Here is a 23,569-nt window from a genome sequence, read left to right on the forward strand (position 1 = left end):
CCCCAAAACCCACCCCCACCCAAACCTACTACTGAAAATCTAAATGACTTTTTAGATGTTAGTATTTCAATTTTTTTTTCCATGTTATTTGTACTAAATTAGGCAGGAATAAGAAAGTTATTTCTTGTTAAAATCATGTTCACCACTAACACAAGTGCAACAAAAATATAGAAAGAGGATCAACAGACAGTATTTGATTCCATGAGAGTGGAAAAATATTTTATCAAATACTTGCCAAGCTACCTTAAGTATAATTCTGCGTTGGGAAAAGGTTTATTAAAGCTTTTTAGATTCATGATGTTTTTACAATGTACTAATCTGGAATAGATACTGTAGATATCCAAAGTCATCTTACCTGTGGTTGGGAAAGCATGTCCAGACTCCAAGAGCATATTTTCCCATCAGTTGAGATACTAATCAAATTATGAGCATTCTGAGTCCCAACAACATTGACACAGTATACTGGGTGCTAAGAAATGTAAAATACTATCAGAAAAGGGAATTTCCAAGTAACAGCCAATTCTGGTATAATTAATATTCAGTAAAACATACAACTTCACCATTTAACAAAGCATAAAAGATGGATCACAGTACAGTACAAAGACTCCTCTACAAAACTGATACTTGTTTTTCTGACACTTTGTTTTTTATGAATAGCCTGGTTCTTCAGTGACAGCATTGGCAAAATATGGACATAAACATTTAAGCATTATCAATCAAGTGCACTGGACAGAGATTCCTACAGGTTAAATACATCTCAACAGGGAACAGTCCTTGAAGATATTTCACTCCCTACCGTGTGAGCAGCAGCTGAAAGTGGAGTTCTCTGCACTGGGGTTCTCTTATTGCTGCGATTATCCCACAGCACTATTTGGCCTGAGTACGTGCCACCAACCACCAGATTGGGATGAAATTTTGCAAATGTAGCTGACATCACTGCTGACTGCAAGGAAAAAACCAAACAACAAAATACTCAAAAAACAACCATTCAATGATGCCATGTCTAAAACTAAAGAAAATGAGACTAAGTATCAGAGTAAGTTCTGTGCCTAGATTTATTCAATACACCATTTCACTGTCCAATTACTTAAGGATTCACAAACCCTTTGTGAACCCCCAACAGCCTTTTAGTTTTAATTTGTATTCATAAGATGAAATTTACCTCCTTTCTTTCATATGTATACATTTGAATTCCTCCTAGCATAATTTTTTGGCAAAGGAAGGCTCAGTAATGCACAATTTTTAAATCATGTTTTGCCACATTCTGTGGTCATTTTCTTAGAGAATGTACAAATCCATTTCGATAAAATAAAGTTACTCTTGCAGTCTGGGTTTTGACAGTAATCTGACAACAGAGTATTAAATTTTGATTCAACTACTGAATTTTTCAGAATTACGGCATTTTGAAAGTAAAGTGGCTATCCCAGGCTTGGCATAATGGAAGAGACTTGCATGTCTTTATCTTTCAGAAAACTATCAGAAAACCTCCATCTGCCTTTGTCTTGACACATATGTTTCTAGTTTTCATCCTTGCTCCATTTCCTCAGGCCATCTTAATTTTACTCAGTAAACTAAGCTCTAATAGTATACAATCGCACTCAATCCCCTTATATACAAACCTTCTTTGTGGTTCAACCATTACACATGAAGATTTTTTTGGTTTTTAAATTAAAATAAGAAAATGAGTTCACAAACAGAACTGAATTCTGAATTATGTCAGAAATTCTGAAACAGAATAATATTTCTAAACTGAAATCTCTAGCTATCAACATCTAGCAAATACATATGGTTAAAGTGAACACCAACCCAATGAAATTGTTATGTTGACAAGCATAAGAAAGGTAGTTGTCCAAGTTCATCGACATATAATCTTTAGCCTTCCAAGACAGAATCATACCTGGCAGTGAAAGACATACTCTGGGGTAGTTTTCTTGTACTTCATATTCCATACGAGGGCCACCCCATCAGGCTCGTGAGGTGCATCCTCATTGTTGTTGTAAGAGGCTACAAGTAATTCTGGGTACTGTAAAATAAGTGAAAAAGACTCAAAAGTAAGCTAATGGTCCAGACAATCCGAGAATCTTTGTATTTTTTCACCAAAATAAGGTTAAAAAAACCCCACCAAAAACCAAAAGCCACAAAGATAACTGCTTAATGTAAGCATTATTTTTTACCTGAGATGACCAGTCCAAACAACTGACAACACGATGCTTTGACCAACGTTCATCAAAAAACTGCCTGTTTAAGGACAGTTTTGCTCCTGCTTGAATCTCTCTATAAAGGCAATTAGCAGATATTAATCTTGGATCACTTTTTCAATTACAAATATTGCACATCCACAGTAAAGTATTCAACATTCACGTTACCCTTCTTTGTCTTCCAAGTCTCTTCCACTGTAGTCAAAGAAAATGTTGATTTGCTCAGAAAGAGCTCTTTCGACAATCCTTGTGGAGTGGTCAAAGAAACTTAAAAATTCTTCAGAATGCAAAATCTGTTGTTTTTCCTCTTCTGTAAGTTCATGAGGGGCAGCTGGAAAAGAATTATACATACATAAACTCTCTGGACTGCATATTTTAATCAATTCTTTCCAAGACAGAAAACAGAGTATTTATCATTATGTTGGAAAATTTGTTTCCTAACATACAACGATTTTGAATACATTTTTACATTTTATATTTTGCTAGCTGACTGTTAAAATGGAAACCAAATTAATTTCAACTTAATAGAAAGAAAAGACGTTAAAAACTTATTGATGCCTTTCTTTACAGCAAACTCAATGTCTTGAGGTAAACTGTACCTTCTTCCTCCTCTTCTTTTTTTAGTGTTTTTTCTTCCTCAGGTTCAACTAATGGTTTTGGTGCAACCACATCATCTTCGTCTTCCTCATCTAAGGAGAAACATGATGGTGAGACTGTCAATGTTTTTAAAGAGGAACAGTAATATTCCATATGAATCTCAAACAAGCTGATGTAAAATGGTATCATTTAGCTTAAAATGGTTATATTTGTAAAATGTAGTACCCAGGATAACATCTCAAACCAACAGATCACTGAACACTGTCTACACCTGGATTTTAGTTGCACTAAATTGTTGTATAAACTGAAATAAGACACATAAGAAATTGTCAAGAATCCAAAGTGGAAATCTCTCTTACAAGCATTTATAATTCCACACAAAACCATGTGGTGGATGCATGTTCTCTGTAACATACTGACACATTAATGCTGCAGAATAAAGAAAAATCAAATGTCTAAAATAGTCTACAGAGCAGCTGCCTACTTGTGATCTGAAACCATCAGAGTCTAATGGGTCTTCACATGGCATGAAGATGGCTTACATTAGCTTTCAGGTTGCTATTCTGAGAGGCAAATTTTGCTAAAGATAATAGCAGGGAGATTATATTTTTTCTGTCATTCTAAATGCAAGTCTCATTATCTGTATCATGTTTGGCAATGAGAACTTTCCAGCAAAATGTGTTTTCCTTAATTGCAATGAATAACATAAAATGTTAATGTTTGGGAATACTGACAAGGTTTTACAGCACTTTCTGCATTTCTACATTTTATTCTTTGAATACTGTAAACCAGAAAATAACTTTCAATTACTTAGTGTTGTGGAATATGCATTTCCTGGCTTTTCTTCATCTGCTTTCTAGAATAAGCTTCTGAAAAGACTATTTTTATTGGTTAAACAACTATGTCATCTGTTTATAAGGGAATGGCAGCAGGAGTCTGCTGCATGCCTCATCACAAGTAATGAGACAGTATTCAAGAGGGACTAGGCTTGTTTGTTGCAGCCATCTCCCTGACCCACGTTCAAAGTTACCTAACAAAAAAAAAAGTAAAAAAGGGAAATTCCACATGCATGCACGCACATAAAAAAAAAAGGGTGGTCAAGGGATGGGAACCAGCTGCCAAGCCATAGTCCCAGCAGCCAAGCCAGCTGACTAGATAGCAACAACCAGATGGTACTGCTAGGATTGTCTCTCTGCTATGAGGTGGCAATGGGATGGCACAACATTTTTCTGCCTGACTGCTTCCAATCATGTCTTTTCCCAATGGCAAGCCCGTGCAATTACCAGCACTCCAGGAGGTCTACAGACAAGCCTTTACCCTGCAAACAAAATACAGCTCATAGGCCATACCAGCTGCCAAACCACACACATAGTGATAGGTTTAAAGAGGTCTGAAAATCTTTCTAACTCCATAGTATAGGCAATAAAAATATAACTGTACCTGCAGGAAAGAAAGCTTTAAATGACACTGTATAATGCACACAATAATACAAACTCCAACTTAATCAAAATGATAATGACGTATGCCAATCCTGCATTACTTGAAATTGAGCGATTTTTACGTTCTGACAAGTTTACAGAACTAGGATAAATGGCATGAATGATTTCAATATATGCTCATATTTTTGAACCAAATGGTGAAGGTTAAAATCTTTCCTTTCAAGGGCCTCAATCAGCCACAAAGGAAAACAGTAATCACTGTCTTTTCAGCCAGCCCAACCGCATTTGTCAGCCCTTTCTCCGTCAATGCAGCCAGAGCAATCAACCTGCCAAACATTCAGAATGGAAAAACAATCTGAAAATACAGGGTATAATGCACCTGCCAGTGAAAATGGCCATTTCAAGAAAAGCTAGTGATCTCAGTGACCCTGCTGAGGAGGCGGTGGTGCAAAGGGGAAAGAACGCGTAAAAGAATTCTTAGTGATCTCCACTCTCTTGCACATTGACACTTCCTTACAAAGCATGCCAATTACAGCTTTTGTGCTACTTAAAAAAAATGAAAGCTTTTTTTTTGCAAAATAATCACACAGAGAAACAGAAAGACACTGCTCCTTTTTAGACGGATTCACATGTACAGTGGACTAGTAATCTGAAAACTGTATAACTTGGGGCAGTTCTGAAGAATGGAATTCTTAATGTCAAATCACTATAGGTGTGAACACTGATTAATTAAAAAAATGTAATAGGAGTTAACACACATGATTTTGAGCACAACAAATACAGGACCACATACTGACATTATAGTCACTTGGATAAAAATCCCCCTCTTGTTCACCCTGCCAATCTCTCTTGCAGATTTAAATGATGCCTTCAAATTCTGAAATTTGGTTTTGGGTCACCCTGGATACATTATTCTAGCTTTGAAAGTCCCAAATTAGAAATTTCAGCCCAACCCCCCATTAGTCATACTACACTGATTCTAAGTACCATTTTCAGTGACAGGAGTCAAATTCCTGTCAAATGCAGATGGTCAACCCCTCAGTGCTAAGTGACCTTCTAATCTACATATTTTATTCAAAAGATCATATAGTTGATTGCTCCTGGCTTTTAATGTTTGAAACATAAATGGCATATATTATACAGAGATCTAAATTCCTTCATAGTATTTTCACTGCATACAGCCAGCTGATATTACTGCATTTAAATGCAGGATATAGCACTTATTTTAATATTCTCAAAGTCTCAGACTTGAAATTGAACATGTCATCTCACTGTGATTTATCTGTAACTACATGAACCAAAAACCTTCTCTCTAAAGAAAGAAAAGTCATATGCAAACTTTCTCATTAAGGGATCTGAAAAAGAAAAAAAAAAAAGGGAAAAATAAAAAAACCCACTCCACATATACAAGTTCTTGATCTTATTATCAAAAAATAGGATGCTTTCTCACAGAAGTTTACAATCAAAAAGAACAGCAGGAAGCTTTTGGACAACAAAAGATCCAAGAAATTTTTGTTTTAATTACTTATCCTGTCTCTCCTTTATCTTGAATTTATTTAGTAACAGGCCAAGTGCTGGTATTTGCAAGGAACTGGCGTGACAATGATATATCACTCAAACACTGAAAGAGTGGGCATACTATTGCTGAAAAATTTCCACGTCTGGTAAGTCAAGAACCCATGATATAGTGGTGTACTGCATTTATTTCACACCAGCTACATAAATTTGGAAACCTTAAAAGGCACTGTCTTACCTCATCCTCCTTATTCATTATTGACTCTACCTACTGGCATTTTATGCCACTTCAATTGTCAATACACCAAATACAATTTCACATTTTAAGAAAAGGCTGCTACGACTTAGAAAAGTCGAAGGGCCATGAAGACAGGAAATGGAACTCTGTCACATCAACATATTGATGAATATTCATTATAATATGCTAAAGAATTAACTCCATGTTATTTCTGACAGGTGAACAGGGAATCTAAGCTTACAAAACTGAGCAGTAAAGGTTGCATAAAAATAGCTGCTACTTTAATAATGACAGATTTCCTGTCAATGAGTGCTAAAAACAGGTTTAATGAACCACTGAATTTTTACTTTGAGTTAACATCAAAATTGTGATGTATTTTGGCAAGACAGAAAGAAAAGCAGCACTGTAAATTAGGCTGCACCTAGCAATAACACTACAGAGTGAAGTTCCAGTTGTCTGAGTAATCTGTTGCTGCAGAGTAGGTTAATCAAAGTTAAATCATCTGTGAAATGGGTGGCTTTTGTTAAACCGAATGTCTTCATATAAAGTTTTCCCATCTATATTTCACTGAACATTTGAGGCACTTAAAGAATATATAAGGGTCTCTTAATTCCTTCTAAAATATTAAAATGTAAAAATGCTACATTCACTGTAACAACATCTGGAAAGCTAGCCCTATACACCAAATTGTTATTACTCTGCTTAAGTCAAAATTAAAAGGACAAAAATGCTTAATATTTTCACTCTGTGTCTTGGAGACTTTACCAGACAGTAATTCCTCAAAGAGTGGAGGAATACCGCCTGCAGTTATTTGTGATTGCACATGCACACTACTGTGCAGCAGCACTAAACAAAAAGTATCTCATTAACCCAGGAAAAGCCTGTGACAGATGAGCAGAATCATATTCCCCTACGTGCCTATCTTTCTTCGGATTAACTACTTCAAGGACTCATAACACATACTTATTGGGCACACTGGTGACTAATTTATTTCCCTGTGAATTTGAACAATACGTTAGCAAATCACAAAGGAAGAGCTCAAACAGTATAGTAGAGCAGTGTAGCAAGAAATACAGATAAGAAAAAAAAAAATTAGCACCAGTGATTACAGTACTCTGTGTGGTGGCCAACATGGAGCATGCAGAACATTAAGACATATACCAGAGTTCACACGAGAATTGCATCTCTGTTGCTGAAACTGCTTCTGCTGCCTGCTGGAAAGAAATGAGTGTGTAAAAGGAATACAATTTCAAATGTATTTTCAGAGAGCAGATACGAAAACCTGCTGCCTGACAGAGCATGCTATGATTCTATGTCAAATAGAGGCTAAATAATAGCCCTAATAACCAGTTGACCACACTAACTAAAAATCGTGTTCACCAAAATTGGACAATGAGGGAAGCAGGCAGCAGTGTTACACACAGCATCATGGGAAGTGAGAAAGGGATTTATAGAGCAGAAAAGGGGATGGCAGAACAAGGATGCTGGGGAATGGAGCAGCCTAAACACAGGATGTTCACGTTATGATGGTGACAAAAGTTGTTACAGTGTAGTAATGTCAGAGACGTAGATGCTTAGGCTTATTAGTTACGAAATAAGGGTTAACAGCACTGAGTATGGCACAACACTTCTCAAGCCAAAATAAATTTATTTGATCCCTAAGCAAAAAAGATGGCCACCATTACTGTATCACAGAATGAATAAAAACAAAAACGGGAAAAGAACGTGCTAAGAGAAGAAAAAAAGAAAAAAAGAAAAAGGTGTATTGTCTCTGCTATATTTCTCAGAACAATGAACCATTTAATTATTTAACTTCATTTCTTTTACATAATAAACAGAGCTGCTACAGGAACAGTAAGGTTAAAAGACTAAGGCTATTGAAAATTCTGGAGAAAAAAAACCCAAAAAAGCGGGGGAAAAAAAAAAAGTACTGAAGATAGACATGTAAAAGTATTTTCATCAAAGCAAGAAGTTTGAGAGCACCAAGATGGCCAACTCGACAAAATTTATTACTCTGTTTGTCTTTTCTATATTCTTAGTCACTTGTACACACAGGACCTTGAGGAAAGAGCAGCTGTGGGTTGCACCCACCATATGAAAAGCCCATAAAACCACTATTGCAGATTTACTTTTTAAGTTTATTTTGGATGTGGACATCTTCCTATAAGAACTGTGAAACAAGTTTATTAAGTTTAATTAATGGGAAATTTAATATTCCATACTGTTCAGTATAGAGTGAATTACCTCCTGTGGCAAAATACTTTGTGCTCTAGCGAAGCTCACTCTCTAATCACAGAGTGAAGCCGATTTCAAGGTGAGACCTTGATTTTACTGTTTTACAATATCATAAAAAGAATCAGTCTTCCTAAGACAGGCAGTTTCTCAAATACTTTGAGGTCATAATAAATCAACATATTAGTACTGCAATAAAATAATGGAAGTAATGAGAACTGTCAGCACACTAAATGCCTCCATCTCCTAGGGAAGTTGTCACATTTCAAAATTAAGAGCTGGGCAGTGTATAAGGGAAAGACAAGGCTATCTACTGTTTTGGATACAATACTTGAAAGGGGTGGGGGTGAAGAAATGTGGGAAAGTCAGAATTCCAGCAGTGACACTTTTTGTCCTAGCACAAAGAGGCTATAGTGCCACTAGCACTGAGGTCTCATTCTAGCTCTAGCATCTAGGGCTAGATGCAAACTGATTCTTCTTTCGTTACAAATGGAGAGGATCACTGGCTCAAAACAGGTGCAGCCAAGAAGCCTCATATCTGCAAGGCAGTGGGGTGTGGGCTTCTTCATATCTGAATGTTGTCTAGGATGGCGCAACATGTTTGCATTACACAGAAGCACAAACATATGAACTTAGTCTCCCTCCCTTCTCTAGCTATGGAATTATCCTGGTCTGGATTTCTCACCTACTGAATGCAGTCTTTTCTATCATCTTCTGAGATGAGCAACCTTTACGTTTTAAAACCAGAACTGTTCAGGTGAAAGGTACCAATTATTTAAGTTTAACTGTTTGTTACACTGAATCCAAGACAGGCATCTCCGAAGGCCAACTTTAAGTTGAGGACATGAAATCTCCCCCATGTAACTGCCATTTTGTTTGTGTTGCCATAAATACTTCCATGACAATTAGGAACTGGTTTTTTTTTTAACAACAGTTTTCCCCTACTTCCTACCTGTCCCACCAGACAGATTAGTTGTAGCTTGAGTGTTTCCAAATTCACATCACATTACAACTATATAACCATTGTGGCACACAGAAGTGGAACTGGTTTTTTAGGGTTTGTCTGTTGTTGGTTTCTCCTTCCCCTCAGCCCAAAAATCAGTGTTAGCACAATTCAACCTACAGCACAAGTGGCCCTAAAGCTGCAGCATGATGGCACAGCGTATCTAATAAACTTGCTTCTATTTTCCTTTGTTCAAAAGCACATCCCCAACAGCATTTTAAAATCACAGTATATGATAATTAAGAAAGGTCCAGTCGACTTGATTTTATAAGTACACTGGAGCTAACTTAGCTGAGATGCAACTTGTTGCTGTACAAGGGAGCTACTGAAGATTACTTGTATGTGTAAATTCAGCTGCAAGCTCAGCTTTCAAGGCTACTTTGTAAGATTCTTTAGTTTACAGTATACTCACTAAAATAAATAAAAATAACAGCTTGTGAGAAAAAAACAAGAATCAATGTGATAGATTAAAATTAGATAAATGTATCTACTTGCACTCTGAAAATTCAGCATACTGCTTTTGTCAGTTGCTTTAAAGACTTCAAAATCTTCTTCCCATAATCAAAACCTCTCACCTAGTGACTCTCTTTTTTTGAGGCAGTATGATTTCCCCCACATTTCCCATTTCAGATGTTATCAGAAATCATGAACATAGAGCTTAATTATTAATGTATTTAGCAGTGTTAAGACAGACTTTAAAAAGATCCTCAACACTGAAATGATCAAAAGCATCTGTAAGTGACTTTGTGAAGTATATATACATAAAATAATTGTGACAGCCCTCAAGAAAACAGTATTATTTTTAAGGTGGAAAGGATCAGGAGACAACATCTGTATTGTGAGAGCCTTCTGGTAAATGCAGAAATACAGATGACCCATCTCTACAGCTCCACTACAGTAAATCAACTACAGCCTATCCACCGAGTGTGAAACTAAGATCATAAAATCCCAGGCAATTTCCACTGACAGCAGGCAGCAGAAGCAAAAACTCTTCAAGCACACAAACTGCAAACTAAGTCTTCAGATTCTATGAACCTGACAGAGTGGAGGGAAAAAACCTGAGGGACTCGAGAAAGGAAAAGGTAAGGGCACGGGAGAAATGAAAGCAAGAAAACCCTAAAAGCCTGTCTGTGCAGGAATACAGACAAAAATCAAGATCTGAAAAGAAAAGCAGATAGAGAAAAAGCAAATCCTCTGTTAGTCTGTTATTTGCATCTAACTTGCCAAAGTGACTTTAAGACACACTCCAGACAAGAGCAGCATACTGACACAGACTGGAGCAACAACTATTCTGCATCACTTGTATCACACTTTACACTCTATGTATTCTGTATTACACTTTCAGGCAAATTATACAGTTTCTTGAAACATCAGCATAACACTTCAGTTGTGTACTCTCTTAATTTTTAAAAAGTTTTTATCTCCTTTCATAAACACCCAAAAGTTCACATTCCAAAGAGCAGGAAAAGGCAAAATTATGAATATAGAATTAGGTCCTAAAATTGCTAGCAAAGACACATACTCAGTCACATTTAACAACCAAGAGATTTTTTTGTGGAACTACATACAAACTAGGTCAAGATTAGTATTTTCATTTGCAGCTAAATTCAAGTGTTTCAACATTGAAAAGAAAATTTATTAGCCAATTATGTTTTCTTCAGAAAAATTTATTTTCTCAAAAGCAAACCAGTCATGACTGAAAGAAAGCATGGGTTCAATTCCTGAGAACAGAAACTGCATGGGTTAACAATGAAATTAGTTCCTTCTTTTAAAACTCAATGTATAAGCTCCAGGTATAAAAATGCAAATTCTTAAAAAGCTAGGGGGTTTATTGCTAAATTTGTTGTAAGGATACATAACCTTCAAGTTGTGTGTGGATTCTTAAATGTTAAAAATGCAACTTTTATTTATCAGTTGTCAGCTGATTAAGCAAGTCTGTGTCTAATCTGAACATTTACTAGGAGTGAGAAAATACCATGTATCAGTAATAAGAGTAATGTAAACAAGATGCAGAATGACAGCAACCCTCTTATATACATGACAGTGAACCTCATATATGAAGGTTCATAACCCGTATGAATTTAATAATAGAATTTATATCAATTATCTCACAGATCAACCTTCATTCTACTTTATTAAGTTTCAAGATCACAAGTGGCAGTTCTAATTCAGTCAGTCACAGTTATTATAATAAAATAAAAGAAAAATAACTTAGGTAGTAACAAGTTAACCATTCACCTTCCTTTGGCTGAGTCATAACAGGTGTTTGCGTCTCCTTTGTATATGTAACAATCTCTCGAGGTGGAAAGTCAACTTGTGTAATTTTGGCCATTCCAAGTTTAACAGGTCCACGTCTAAATAAAATTAATAGAGAAATCAGAAAAAAAAACCCCAAGCAACTTTATGAATTACTTCATATTTTGCCTAGAATAATACCCAAGTCATCATCTCACAGCACTGCTTAGTCAAACTTAAACCCAGTGGAAACTTAATTCTGAAGGAGTCATGTGATTATGACTTTTTTTTAATCATTATTATTTAAGATCAGCAGAATATTTTATTGTCATTATTATTTAAGATCAGCAGCTATTTATACATCTGCGACAGAAAGATGTGCAAATACACAAATATATATATATGGCTTATAGGATACAATTTTAAAGGTTTGCTCTTTGTGGTTGACAAGGGTAGTGCTACATATATGACATAATCCTACTTTCAGTGGAACAGATCTGCTCACGAGTCATGTTTCTTCAGCAATGGTTCTAAAACTTTAAAGCTTAAAAAAAGCAATTGCTAGTCTTTTTAACTTTGCTACCCTTTTTTTTTGTCTACCTCCAAGACACTATTTAGAATGCAGAACTGCAAGTCTAATCTAAAACTGACACACCAACAAGTGATTTATCCATAATATTTTACTCCAGAATATGACACTGAAAACCTCTGACATTTCTGTCTTTAGCTTACGGAAGATCCCCTAAATGCAGATATAGTCAGTATCAAACTACAATGCATAATACACTTTCAAAAACCACACAATATTAATTCAGTCATTGCAAATTCCTATAAAAGCTAATTTCAGTATGTATTATAGTAATATTGCAATAAGACAACATCGATTTATCTAAATCAAATTCAGTTTCTTATTATCCACCCCTCTCCTAAGATAAAAGCAAAAGAGAACAACTCCTTTTGAAAGGTTTTGGTGGGCAGAATCATAATTCTTTCAGCACAATGTGGGTTTTAGTAAGTGCTTATAATGAGCTACAGCTTTTACAAACTTATTTATAAGATGGGAGTCATTGTTTTTAAATACAGTTATTCTAAGCTTTTTATTTTAAAGAAATGATTTTTTTAAAGTTTCCATTTTGCCAAAGAAAGACTCAAAGAAAAACATGAGTATGTAAGTTTTGTTATTAGAAATAAGCATCTTATGTATATAAAACAATATAAAAAATTCCCATTACAAGCAAAGTCTAGGGATAGTGAATATCTGTTACTTACAGAACAGTCCCTTAACAACAACTTGAAGTCTTAAAGAAAAAATAAGCTCTTATACGTATTATCCATAAGCATATGAAAGAGGGAATATAAGAAATCTATGCAATACCCCAGATCGGAATCAGAGTGGAGCTGAAGAACTGATGGATCAGTATCCCAATGCAGCGTCCTGCCACCCCAGGTTGAACAATCATGCAGCATTAGCAAAAAAGGCCAGAGATTAGTGAAGCAAATACACACTATGAAATGCTAGAGTTACAGTAAGCTTGTAGTTATTTCATTGTTCACAAGAAACAAAGCAATATAATATCAGTTAAGGGAAATTCAGCAAACATTCAGTGCAATAACACATGCAGTAAATACAAAAGTTAAAAAGCAAACACAGAATTCAGAGCTATTAGAAATTATTTTCAAGATTGAAAGTTAAAGATCTTCAAACAAACACAGCCTGTATGAGAGGCAAATTAAAATATTTTTGCATACTGACAAGAATCATTAAAAACTTCAAATTCCTTTTAAAATCTGTTCAGATTTGTTCATGTCATATAAAGACAGATTTGTCAACATAATGCAATCTTGCCCAGAGCAGTAAATATGTCGAGGAAAGTGTCGTATTGGTAAAGGAAATGAGTCAACACATAAGCCTTTTGGTAGAGGGGCAAAAATGCATTTCCACTGGGACAGAGAACTGCTAGAGTTTCCAAGATGTGACATTGCAGTAATTATGGGTTAAGCACTGCCTTGGGCTTTTAAGTGTCATCTGATTGAGAGCCAACTCCATTTAAGATACTTAAATCTCTTAGAAACAGTGGGCTTTATATTAATAACACATTTCAAAGTCATGTGGAATAATGAACAGAATAGAAACATTTCAAGTCACTTTTGCATCAGAAGAAATATGAAGGGGGAAATAAATCTTCCCTCTCCCTTTATTTTTACTCTTCATCCTTTCTCCACAAGTTTGCATTTAGTCTACTGCCTGCTATCAGGCTTAGGCAGAATTTTAAAACAAGCTTATAAAACAGATTAACAGATAAACATGCATGGTTTTTCTGAAGTTCTTAGATGCTATGATAGTATTTTAAAACCATATTGTATAACAAATAAAAAAGAATATGTAATAGTTTACTATGATAAATCAATAAAAAGTAATTTTCCATTTCCATCCCATACATAGTAAAGTTCTTATAAACCAGGTGTAGAATTCCTGAAGGTAAAGTTGATCTCAAAAGTGCACAGCCAATGCCATAAAAACCTCATATATATGGTTGTGCCATGCACTACCTTGTTCTTGTAGAAAATATGCATTAGAAGAATAATTAATTAAGAATTATAAATCTAGTCTTCATATTTAGCAAATCATTCCACATAACTATTATTGAATTCACAGCAATAGCTTAGTATCTAAGTCTCCAAAACCTTTCCATATCTTTTGTGCATCAGAAAACACATCATTGAACCGTGAAGTTAATTACTTTGAGTATACTTATTCTTTAGGTCTCTGATGTTTTTCTTGACCAAACAGATTTAAACTTGGAGTTTAATTTGGTGCCTGAGACTTCAGGTTGGATATTGCTCATATGTTGTTCAATCATGCATCACAAGGAAATAAAAAAAAAAAAAGGCAAGCAAAACCAAACCACCACCACCCCCCCCAACCTTCACATGGCTTCTGCAAAGGACAACTTATCTATAGATCCAAATGCTGCATTACCACAATACTTGTAAAATATTCTCTCAACTTTTTCAATCCCACTTGAGAGGAACATGGGGAAAGGGCTACGAATTTAAAAGGCTCCACTTTTTCTGCCTGCTTAAGACCTAGCCCTTACTGAAGTTGCTTTCCTGCTTTCAAAGCATTCTTTTAACTTTCAACAGTTGCTTCAGTGGTACCAGTCTGCCTTTTAGAAATAGTTCAAGGCAACAAGCAGTATAGGATATATAATTAAATCTTTCTCAGACATATTCTTTTAAAATAAAGGTAACATTCTGAGACAAAATGCACCAAAATTATGTAAAACAGTGTTCCTTTTGCTTTCCAGATGCTTGCTAAACAGATTTATTTACAAGCTTCAGTGAACAGAAGTACCTATTCTACATTTGCCCAAACGTCTCTGTATTCTGGCATATTCCTAGTGCTTCCTGTATCTCTAGTAAGTATTTTCTACACTTAAACTAATTCTATGAAGCATCCACCTAACCTAAAAGTAAACCAACTGTATTAATTTCCAGTCTTAAATTTATACTCTTAGCTGAGTAAAAAAGAGAAAGAACAATATCAAACTAGGAACCAAAACTACTGATGAAAATAAAGCAAAACATTGCTCTACTAATTACTACGTAAGAAAAGTTACTCTCAGGATTCAGCGTCACAGAGGAGGCTACACTAACAAAAGAGATCATCTTTGTATAGTTGCAGCATGACCAGAGAACAAAAGGCCACAGACAAAAAAAAAAAAAATCAAGAACTGAAATAATACACTAACTAAAAGGGTTTGTTCTAAGATTATCAAGCATAGCTAAACAACTTGGGCTTTCTAACACGACTCATATTGCTATGAAAGGCACCTGTGAAATGCCAGGTATAACGCTAGGGGATGTCACAGAGTCTGTCTCTTCCCATTACCTTTCAGGTTCAAGTGTATGTGTACATGAGGAATGCTGTACACACTTGTACTAACATACTAGGATATAGACACCTGTTTGGTGGGAGGTGGTCAGAGAATAAGCAAGGGGACTCCAACAGTGACTCTATATAGCCTCCAGTTTAGCTATACATTCATAGCTCCATGCCTTCAAGACCACAATCTTTTTATGCTTCCATGTCTGGGAAATTGTCAAGAGACAGATTTAGTATGAAAGTCTACAAATGCCTAAAGCCATAGACATTTAGGATACAAGTTTTCTCAAGGCTTCATAAGAAAATGTATGCATACAACATTAAATTAATACTATGTCTGAGGAACACACAACCAGAGAGCACAATACACCTATGAGGTGGAGATAAAGTCAGTAAACAATGTGGCCTTCAGTCACAGATATGTGGCCTACACAGCTTCACACTGAATTTAAATTATGTATGAACAGAAATGTTTTTTTTTTTTTTAAATCATTAAATAAGTCTAGTTTTTTTCTTCAATATAGCGAAATTAAATATAAAATGACAATTTAAATCACAGATTTAAAATCATTATAAATTTGCTTGTTACTCAGTGAAGGAACAATTATATTCATTATTAACATGACAGGCCAACTTCAACAACTGTGTAGCAAATAAGCTATGCAAGATCACACTTGGACACTTCAAAAAAAACAACAGAGAATTTGGGTTCATATCTGCTGCCTAGTGTATTCTGTTTTAACTTAATGGTTGCTACTTACACTTTGTCACCTTTGTTCAGGTAATTAAAATCTTCAATATTTTCAGATTAAGATTGCATATAGTTATGCATGCATAATCCACACACATACAAAATGTTACTGCAGTCTTTTAAAAAGATGTTTCAAAGTGGTATCGGTATTCAGTCTTTCTTCAAATCAACTACTCATATAAGCATAGAAGTAACTGATGGTAACTGCTTTAGTAGCTGTGTTTTAACCAAACTTCATCCACAATGCATACACAGTAAATTAACTACATTAATTTAATTTGCTGAGAAAATATAAGTTATCAACATTAGGTAAATACTGCTCTTATTCTCAGACTGCATGGGAAACAGTATAAATATCCTTTGGAAGTAGTTTCCCACCTTATCACCCATATATTGCCACTTTGAATTCCTAGTTTAACAGAAATATTTATCTGTTTCTCTTTAGAGCAGCATTTCTCAAACTGTAATACACACAAAAATCCGGTCAAATAAATGTGGCAAGTACTGGAACTGAAGAAAACCCCATGGCTGTACTAACTAACAGGGTGCTCTGTTTTGGCCAAATGAGAGAGATTGTGAGTGGTATAGTTGTGTTGCAGGGATTGCTGCAAAGTGAAATAATGAGAAATACTGTTCTGAACAAGGAAAAAAAAAACCAAAACATCAGAAACAAGACAAAGTTTGTAGATAGTATCTTTTATTAGACAGTTGGAGTAGAGGGAGGAAGGAAATGGCCTATCATGCATACACACCCTCCTTTAGAAAAAGCAGGGAAGAGCTCAGAAGTTGGACTTTTCCAGTATTCTTCTGTCCCCGAGATATTCATGCTTGCAAGAACATTGCCACAAGACATTCAGAGTCATTTTACCTTAAACTTGCAAGTTCAAACAACTCCATGTTAATGTTGGCAATTTCAAATTGGGAGGTATAGTTGCATTTCACATTTTAAAGTAAAGTACTTCTGTAAAACAGTCACTGTTCACAGATTCAGTAACACTGTAACCACATATTATTCTATTATAATTAAATAATTAGCCTTGATTTCTTCTAAAGCTTAATTGAGTATTAAACAAAGGAATATGACAACGGAAGTGACGTACCTAGATCCAACAGCGCCATCACCAGAGTCCTGGCTTCCAGCCTCACTTGGCGTACTCACAGATTTGGAAGACGGAGAGGTAGGAGGAGGGACTAAATAGTGAAACAGACAGGTATCCGCTGTTACTACTCGCAGAGGTTGCACAGCTTAGGATGTTTTCAAATTAATTTAACATGAATTATTAAAAAAAAGTGATGGCAAACAAAAAATACATGGATGAAAATGAACAGTAGAAAGAGAGGGGAAAAGACAATGTTAACAATTCATGCTGGACTTCCATGCAATTATTTGGCATTTATGCATCTGAAGCATACAAAAAGACATGGAGGGAAAGAAATTTAAGAGAAAATGAATTGAAAATATATTTTTAAACTGAACTTCTGACAAATGATGGCATCAATTTTCACACAGTAATTTCCACTAAATCATGTTGCTTAAACATAAAAGGAAGACAGTTGTTAGTACAGTTTTGACATCAGTTTTTCTTAAAAATTATACACTGAATGTATTTAACTGGTAATTTTGTTTCAAAATATATAATCACTGAAGCATGTACCAAAAAAGAGTCTTGGTCATACAGCAAATGTTATTTTTGTTCTAGTTTGAATCAAATCAACATAAATCCTGTGTATTACAACAAAGTTTCCAGTGTTGGGTTTTTGAGGATTTTCATATTCTTTCTTTTTACTTGACAGACAGTCTAGTACTGTTATATTTAAATATTATCTTAAAAGTCAGTTCATTTTCAGCATGTAGATGAAGACTGCAATTACTATTTAATAAGCAACATGTTTTTTGGAACTGATACATAATAGTGAATGATATCATGCAACCTGATACAAACACAAAGCTACTTTGATATTTCTTTCAACTTTTCTTTTTAAAAATAGTGAAACTCGTTATTTAATGAAACCCAGGTTTATGTGAAACCAGGACAATGCTTCAGAATCAGGGTGTGTGTTGAAGATCCTTATATGCTTCTTTAAGTAATATGTAAAACATTCATAGAACACATTAACTCCTTAGCAACCCTTGAAAAGCACCTTTAACCAACTGAACACAAGTTCAGCATACAAACTGGTACCCACTCTGTCAGGAGTCAGGTAAGGGAGAATTCTGAATTCAGATCTGCAACATTTCTAGAAAATTTCCTGAAATCACAATATATTGTGTGTACTGAAGAATGCTCCCACCCCATCCCATAACAGAGACATGACTCTAGTTGACATAAGTTCTACCCTAAATTTATAGACTCACAGTGAATACTTTAATTTACTAAAAATTCACTCCTGCTACAGAAGATACTTTTATACAGGTCTAGAGTTGTGCTTCATAAATTCATATATAGACACACTTGCACTTTATACATATATCTAAATAAATACAGGTGTGTAAGTGTATATATGAGTATATATATTCTTCAAGTCATCATTGCCATCTACCGAATAATTTATACTAAAGGAAATGCCCATAAGCCTTTATATTCCCACATTATTTTTGTGCTAGCAGAAATCATGACATTTCAATGTCACCCTTTCTTAATTGAAGAGATGACATTAGAAACATATCTTGTCACCATTTACAAAAGTCAGACAGCTCTATCTAGCAGTAAGCACAGCCAGAGGCACTCAGTAGCTCAGTTTTGATGGTACAGTGCCCTCTGCGGGGCAAACCATTTTCAAGAAAGCCTTCCCATCAGTGAGGTGAAACCTATTTAAAGACCAACAGTCTTATGAAGAGACCAACAAAGGATGAAACTATAATACCTTCCTGAAAGTTATTTTGATTCACCAACTTATGGTTTCTTATATAATGAGTATGTTAGACATCAAAAGCATACTTACATTGTTAAGGTCCCCTTTCCTGTAAGAGCTACCTCTCTCTGGCAAGTTAACAGGATAGCAATTGCCTTAGGAATTCTTAATTCAATTTTCTGTAAAGGAATCTAATCTCAAGCTATCCACCTACACCACAAAGCGAGCTCATCTATCTGCACACCAAGCTGGTCAGTTGCGAGTTAGCTTCAGTTCAGGCATACAATCACTGTACTGTCATAGTTGGCCAGTATCCAGTCAGCAGACCTAGCCTGTGCCTCAGGCATGGCACTGCGAGGAAGCAAGCAGGACATCTGAGCTTGATTTAGGATCCAGATCAGGTCTGGGTATCTCAAAATATAACAGAATGAATTCCCCGCAAATCTATGTATGTTGAAGAGTGTGGTTAAGTAGAGACTCAATGCAATTAAACACAATACTTGCAGGGACATGCCCTGGTCTTACAAACCAGCACCTCAAAGAGCTTTTCACAAGCAGCTACTCTAAGTCTGCGCAATGATTTGCTTTGAGGACTGACTATCCTGTGGTTTTTAGGTTCTCTCTCAGAGATTTAAAAACCCAACAACAACAACCACATGAATTTCTGCAAGAGTCTCATCAGCTGCCTTAGCAAAACCTCACACAAGAAAGTGTTCAACTACCTAGTAGGCAAGAAATGATTATTTAAAATGCTGTACACTAGTGCTAACATTGCCCAAATGTAGTTTCTAAACTGTGAGAGCAACTCACACTACTAAAAATGACTGCTGTGGCTACTGGACTGTGAGCAGCAATAATGGCATTTATTCCACGTTAACTTTTGAACACTTGAGGACTACGCAAAGCCAATGAAGATGTAGTCAGAGATACTATATCCATAACAAATTATTCCCTCACTATTGAGCCAAACTGAAAAATAAGTTTTAAACTCTGATTTTGGAACTAGAGACAAAAATTGGAGTTCAATTGTCAACCTCTTTGCTTTCAACTTCCAGAGAGATGTGGCTATGCAAAGGCAAAAAGCAACAACTAATATGCTAACCCATCCAAGAATGGCACAGATATGAATCATCATCCTTGACAGTTAAATTTTATACTTAGCCTTGCTCCAAAGTCAGTCAGGTATTTGAAGTAAGGAAAGTTAGGGTGTAAAAGATGCAGAAAGGAAACAAGCCAACTCTGGACAAAAATATCAGAATTAAAATTTCGCATTATGAAAAAGGAAAAGGAAAAAAAATACAGAATAATAATGTGCAGAGAAAATAGGAAAAAAAAAAAAAGAATAATACATGATATTTAACTCTTTTAACCAAAAGACTCCAAATAATTCACTAAGTGTAAAGCATATCTTTTACAAAATAGTACTAGTAATGTGTACTGAAGCACATCACTTGACATTTATAGCAGAGATCATGCAGGACGAAACAGTACAAAAATCAGGCACATATACCCCCAAAAACAGTGACCAGAGAATTTTCATGCTAGTTATATAAATACCACAATCCTAAAAAAAAATCCCCCCCAAAAACCCATGACCACCACCAACAGAAAAAACACCACCAAAAAACCCAAACCACTCCCCCTTAAAAAAGAAAACAAACAAAAAAACTCCCAAACATTTATTTCAAAATAATAATAACATTCCTACCAATAGGAGACTCAGGTGTCAACCCCATGCTCTGAAGTAATGCTTCAGCTTCTCTTCTCTTCTTTTCAAGATCAGATTCTTCTTGTACAGGAAGAACATCTTTCTTCTGATCAGTCTAAGAGTAATGCAATAATTAAGTTACAGCATTTAACAGGTATTAAAAACTGTTTCATTTATTTTTTGAGATATCAGATTCTTTTATGCTACTGAAACCTACCATCATAGAAGTTAGAGAATTGACTCTAGTAATTCTGTTGGTCTTTTCTATAGATAAACAATAGCCAGGAATCACAAAATTTTGTTGCTTTGATACTGTCTTTAAAAGACATGTAACATGCAAAAAGTGCCTTCTCATTTGTCAAAATGACACTTCATAATATCAAGAATACCTTTTTTGCACTAATGCTTAGCGTTGGTGCATTGTAAGCAATGAAAAGACTGAAAAAAAGAGTGTATTCTGTACCAGTGTATAAAAGCATTTTAAAGACACATATTGTTCCAATTTTGAAATTACAATAACTGTGTCAAAGAAAAACACTATAAGGTTAGAATGACAATAAGAAACACCCCTCTTTGGTCAAGAAAGTATTAGGACACTTGACTAGATAGAGCACATGCTAAAGTGTGCAGCAATTAGGAAAATACGTGTAAGATGTAAAAGTGATGATTGTCTATGTGTGCATTTTAAGTTATTTTTTAATACAAAACCATCAAAAAGCTGTTCAGTGAGAAAGCCTTCTTTTGGACCTCAGGTTTCACAAAAAAAATAGAGAGTCTTAAAAAAAGCTTCGCAGTAACTTCAAGCTTACAGGGCATTTAACTAGTTTAAGTTGTGTTATCATCTGCTAGATTTCACACAAAGAAAACAAAAAAATCACACCCCTATCCCCATAATTTAGAAATAACACAAGCTCTACTGTGGAAGATGTTGAGCACCTTTCCACACTCATTTAACTGCTCATTCAATTACAGAAATATAACTCATAGCTTAAGGTGTTCACAACTCAGTCACTGACAAGTGAATAATTTTCTAAGTATAAAGTGATGATGCAAATAAAAGTCTTTAATAGAAGCAGCAAAATCTATACCAAGCTATTCTATCCCTATGCCATGATTAACAACTAAAATTGCTCTCATGTGACTGCACACTATGTTTCTAGTCTACTGCACAGTAGGGCAATTCCCAAATTTCAGAGCAAGTTCTCAACTGACAAGCTACTGCATTACATGTGGAATCTCAGACACAGGCAATACATTGTTACAAGATCATCAGAACATAATTTGAGATATTTCCTTCTCTTTTTCTGAATCATGTCGCTCCAGTCCTCAGTCAGGTGCTAATTTAGAACACATACAAGATCATAACCAAAACACAGAGAAGTCTTGAAAAGTACCCCAAAACATCAAAACATTCCAGCAAAAGTTTCCTTTATGAGGTATAATCTGCATTCAGGAAAAACCCAGTAATAAATCACTGTCACATACTTTAGTAGAAAGAAATCCAGAAGACTTAAGAAACCAAGTCTAACACACAAGTAGCACGTACATACTGAGTGTTGCTCTGATTTTAAAATTCAGGCTAAAAATGAGTCAAAGACTAGAAAAATGTAGTACACTGTTTGTACAATAATAATGACAGTCAGACAACTCAAATGGACATCCTCTGAACTGCACTTCAGAAATGAGTTCTCTAAGTAACTCATCATAACTCACTAAGCAGAGCTTTTCTGCAATACCTCACAGTGATTTAATTACTGATGTCCCACGTACAAAAGTAGTTTTTGAAATCCAAACTTTATGCAAGTGTAGGATTTAAAAAAAAAATAAATTAAAGTCTAATTTACCAGATGGATAACTCTAAAGATAACAGCAGTAGTAGTAATGTTTGTTCTTATCAGAAAAGTGCTACATATGCGCCAGCAACTGACCATTAAATAGACACTCCCTTAATAACACATAGAAAATGACTAAGTGAACCTACCCTTAAATTTTGGGCAGGCTACATATCCAAACAGTCAAATTTCACAGAGAAAATTATTTCTTACTTCCTTTTTCTTCCTTTCTTCCTCCTTTCTTTTCTTCTCCTCTCTGATTTGAGCTAATCGTTGCTTCTTGCGTTCCAACTCCGCCTTCAGTTCACTTTTGTCAGACATGGCTGAAACACTGAGCAAGAGAAATCACACCATTGTTTATTTCTGTGGATTTTTTTTTTTAGATAGCAGCTTCTTTTTAAATAAGCTATAACTAAAGGAACTACACTAGCTTACTAAAATCACAACTATGAAAAGCCTTAAAACAATAGTTTTTTTTTAAAAAATCACATTCCTATTTCCACACGTCTTAACACATTCTCAATACTAAAAGGATTGACTTAAAACAGATAGAACTATGACATGGTGACAGCGTCCATTCCTAAGCTAGTTCTAATGCTGTTTGGTACTAAAAGGATTGACTTAAAACAAACAGATAGAACTATGACATGGTGACAGTGTCCATTCCTAAGCTAGTTCTAATGCTGTTTGAAGGAAATGCTTTGAAAGAAACGTTAGGCACTGAAGATGAGGCTATGTGATCTTGCCATAGGGTTCTGTACAGCGACAGAGGCAACCCTGGGACTGAAAACAGCAAGGAGGGTACCTATCTTTTACTTTTCACTTTCACAGCTTAAATATTGGCATGCTATAACTTAGCAGTATGTAAGCTCTCTATCCTTCTACATACAGCTGCAGGATTCAAAATACAGATTTATTAAAAGATTTAGTAGGATTACCATAAATTGTAAGGCAAAGTAAGTACAAGTGTGATGGTCAAAAAACCCCCTGTAAAATATGTATATTATCATTTTTTTCCCCCAAACTTTTTGTACACTGCTAAGAAATTGGTGGACCTTTTAAAGACAAAAATTCTACAAAAA

At 35.2% G+C, this 23,569-nt stretch overlaps 1 protein-coding gene across 1 annotated transcript; it reads right to left on the reverse strand.

Annotated features, from left to right (window-relative positions):
* Positions 1 to 355: 355 nt before the first annotated feature.
* Positions 356 to 22,808, reverse strand: DYNC1I2 (dynein cytoplasmic 1 intermediate chain 2; the record flags this gene model as incomplete). The annotated part of the gene is made up of 11 exons (XM_010166792.1): positions 22,701 to 22,808; positions 20,656 to 20,770; positions 17,195 to 17,285; positions 12,833 to 12,892; positions 11,461 to 11,576; positions 2,798 to 2,887; positions 2,367 to 2,529; positions 2,175 to 2,274; positions 1,898 to 2,023; positions 797 to 943; positions 356 to 469 (listed from the first exon to the last, which is right to left on the reverse strand). Coding segments are annotated over exons 1-11 (1,230 nt in total), but the record flags the coding sequence as incomplete, so codon positions are not given.
* Between the last annotated feature and the right edge of the window lie 761 nt (positions 22,809 to 23,569).

This window comes from Antrostomus carolinensis, unplaced genomic scaffold (genome assembly GCF_000700745.2).
Source record: "Antrostomus carolinensis isolate BGI_N321 unplaced genomic scaffold, ASM70074v2 scaffold18434, whole genome shotgun sequence".
NCBI lineage: Eukaryota > Metazoa > Chordata > Aves > Caprimulgiformes > Caprimulgidae > Antrostomus > Antrostomus carolinensis.